General features: G+C 39.8%; 1 protein-coding gene across 1 annotated transcript in view; it reads right to left on the bottom strand.

Moving 5' to 3' along the window:
- Nucleotides 1-1,414: 1,414 nt before the first annotated feature.
- The window catches only part of LOC107090648 (suppressor of tumorigenicity 14 protein homolog), a 26,265-nt gene continuing 25,398 nt past the window's right edge, over nucleotides 1,415-2,281 (bottom strand). Inside the window, exon 19 of the mRNA XM_015384163.1 lies at nucleotides 1,415-2,021. Within this exon, the coding sequence (XP_015239649.1) occupies nucleotides 1,854-2,021 (168 nt within the window). The 3' untranslated portion in view covers nucleotides 1,415-1,853. The remainder of the gene's footprint in view (nucleotides 2,022-2,281) is intronic.

Genomic DNA, 2,281 nt, shown 5'->3' with positions numbered 1-2,281 from the left:
AAAATGGTAAGCCCCTCTTGGAGCTCCATAGCACACAAAAAGCTGGTCTAAGCGTCTTACAGTTGTAATGGCAGTGATATATTTCTCCAGTGCTAGCACAACAACTCAGTCGTACCAGACTGTGTTTGAAAGCGTTCCAGTGGCTAGTTACAGTTTGAATGGTGCAGCACCTTGGTGACATATCTGTGAAGATTCTCAGTCATCCAGGTCGTCGTCAAGCTTGAAAGGTAACCTCAAGTTGCGTAAACTGAACTCTTCAAGCGCAACACCTGGGGACAAATGCAGTGTTGGGCCACAAGGAAACACCAGAACCATTTGGATATCTTTGGGGACATGAGGGACTCACAGGGCATGTAGCTCGCCAACCTTTGAGGTTACACTTGAGGTCCGCTTGCACCAAGGGCTCGAAAGGGTAACACTATAAAGCATCTGGAACCAAATGCAGATCCCCATTAAGCCCTCGAGAAGTGAGCACTGCGGAGGGCACAACCTACAAGCACAGTGCAGAAAAACAGACCAGACCATGGCCGGCCATGGACAGTCATCAACAGATCCATGATGACAGCAGCAGGTTGTGCCCCTCCTGGAGAACCCTCTGTAAAGTGGACCAAATCAGCGAGGGAAAAGTGTACAGGAGAACCTGAGACCAGGAATGAGCTAGGGCATTCTGGCCCAATGCACCCTACGCCCCTGTAAGGGAATTCTGCAGAGGGAAAAGAGTTGACTCATCTGTAGCAAACAGATCCACCTCTGCTTGAACAAAGTGGCCCCGAAATCATCTGCACAACATTTGATTGGAATTCCTGCCATATAAAAAAAAAGATTCCATTAAGGAATCCAGGAGAATGCAAGGTGGCAATTTGATCTGCATCTGAATTAGAATCTGCTTAAGAAACATGCATTCCAATTACCATTTGCTCGTATATGAGTCGATAGAATGGACATTTTTTTTGAATAGGTGTTGAAACATCTTCAGAAAAACTGAGCGAAAGTCCGGTTGGCTAACAATTTAAGTCCGTTTTGTGGTCTACAAAGCATAAAAAAAATGGCATACTGACAACAGATTTCATTTAATGTACACCTTACCATTGTGAACAGGACCTATCTGCAGCTTTAATAAAATGTCAAAAGCTCTTAATCTTCTGGTTGACCTATCAATACAGTGCCAGCTTCCTCTGTACTGAAAAATGTCCCAAACAAAAAAAAAAATGGCATGTTTGTTTTCGTAGTTTTAAGTTAACAACCTATCTTAGTGGGTTGTTCTTTCAACAAGTGGTATGTTTTGGTGTCCGTATACTCCATTCTAAGATTCACTTATTTTAATAATTAATTTATCATGGCAATCAGAAAGAAAAAAAGTTGTTTATGGTTTGACAGAAGGTTGTTTAAAATAAGTTTATTAGAACCAGACTGAATTAAAATACATATTTACAATCATTATAGATCAATTTGACTGCATGAACCTGACTTTGAACCTGCTAACGAAAAGCAGAATGTTTCTCTGGTAATAAATTATCCTCATTATCCTCAAGTTGACAAAAGTATGGTTTTTCAAAGAATTTATACTAGAATTAAATAATCCATACAAACAAAGAAAGATTTGATGAAATAAAGGTAAATTAGCTTTATCTACAAGATTCTACAAGACGGCTCTCATGCAGCAGCAGCTAAAAACTGTTTCATGCATCATATAACATTTGGCTATCCATCAAAGAATATAAAAAACATAAAAATTAAAGCAAATAGAGTTTAAACTATCACCTTTCTCCTAGAATAAAAAATCACAGTAAGTTTTATAAGCATATAAACAAAGAGAAGTCAAGTTTTCTGAATCCACTGGAGGTCATAGTAGGCTAGACTCCAGTTTTCTCTTTGATCCAGCGACGAAATTTAGTGACTGCTGTATAGATTCCAGGTTTGTTCCTACGAGGGCAGCCATCACCCCAACTCACCACTCCTGCAAGGAACATCGTTCCATTGCTTTCTGGACAGGATAGAGGTCCGCCAGAATCTCCCTGAAAGAAGGAAATGCAGATTCAGTTCAATCTGTTTAAACCCCGTAATAACATGAAGATGAAAACTGTCACCAAACCTGTGAAATGTGAGATCATTATTAAAGTTAGAATATTTTTAAGAATGGGCTATGATCAACTCATTTCCAAAGTACAAAATACTTTGAGTAAATCTGAATACAATTTTTGAGATTCACATGTGGGCAGAGTGGTGGCCTAGTAGTTATTGCATTGCGCTTGGGTCCCAGAGGTTCTGAGTTTGAGCCCCA

Source organism: Cyprinodon variegatus, unplaced genomic scaffold (assembly GCF_000732505.1).
Source record: "Cyprinodon variegatus isolate N-32 unplaced genomic scaffold, C_variegatus-1.0 Scaffold306, whole genome shotgun sequence".
Taxonomy (NCBI): domain Eukaryota; kingdom Metazoa; phylum Chordata; class Actinopteri; order Cyprinodontiformes; family Cyprinodontidae; genus Cyprinodon; species Cyprinodon variegatus.
Note: the sequence above shows the minus strand (reverse complement) of the source record. Positions and strands in the feature narration are given on the sequence as shown.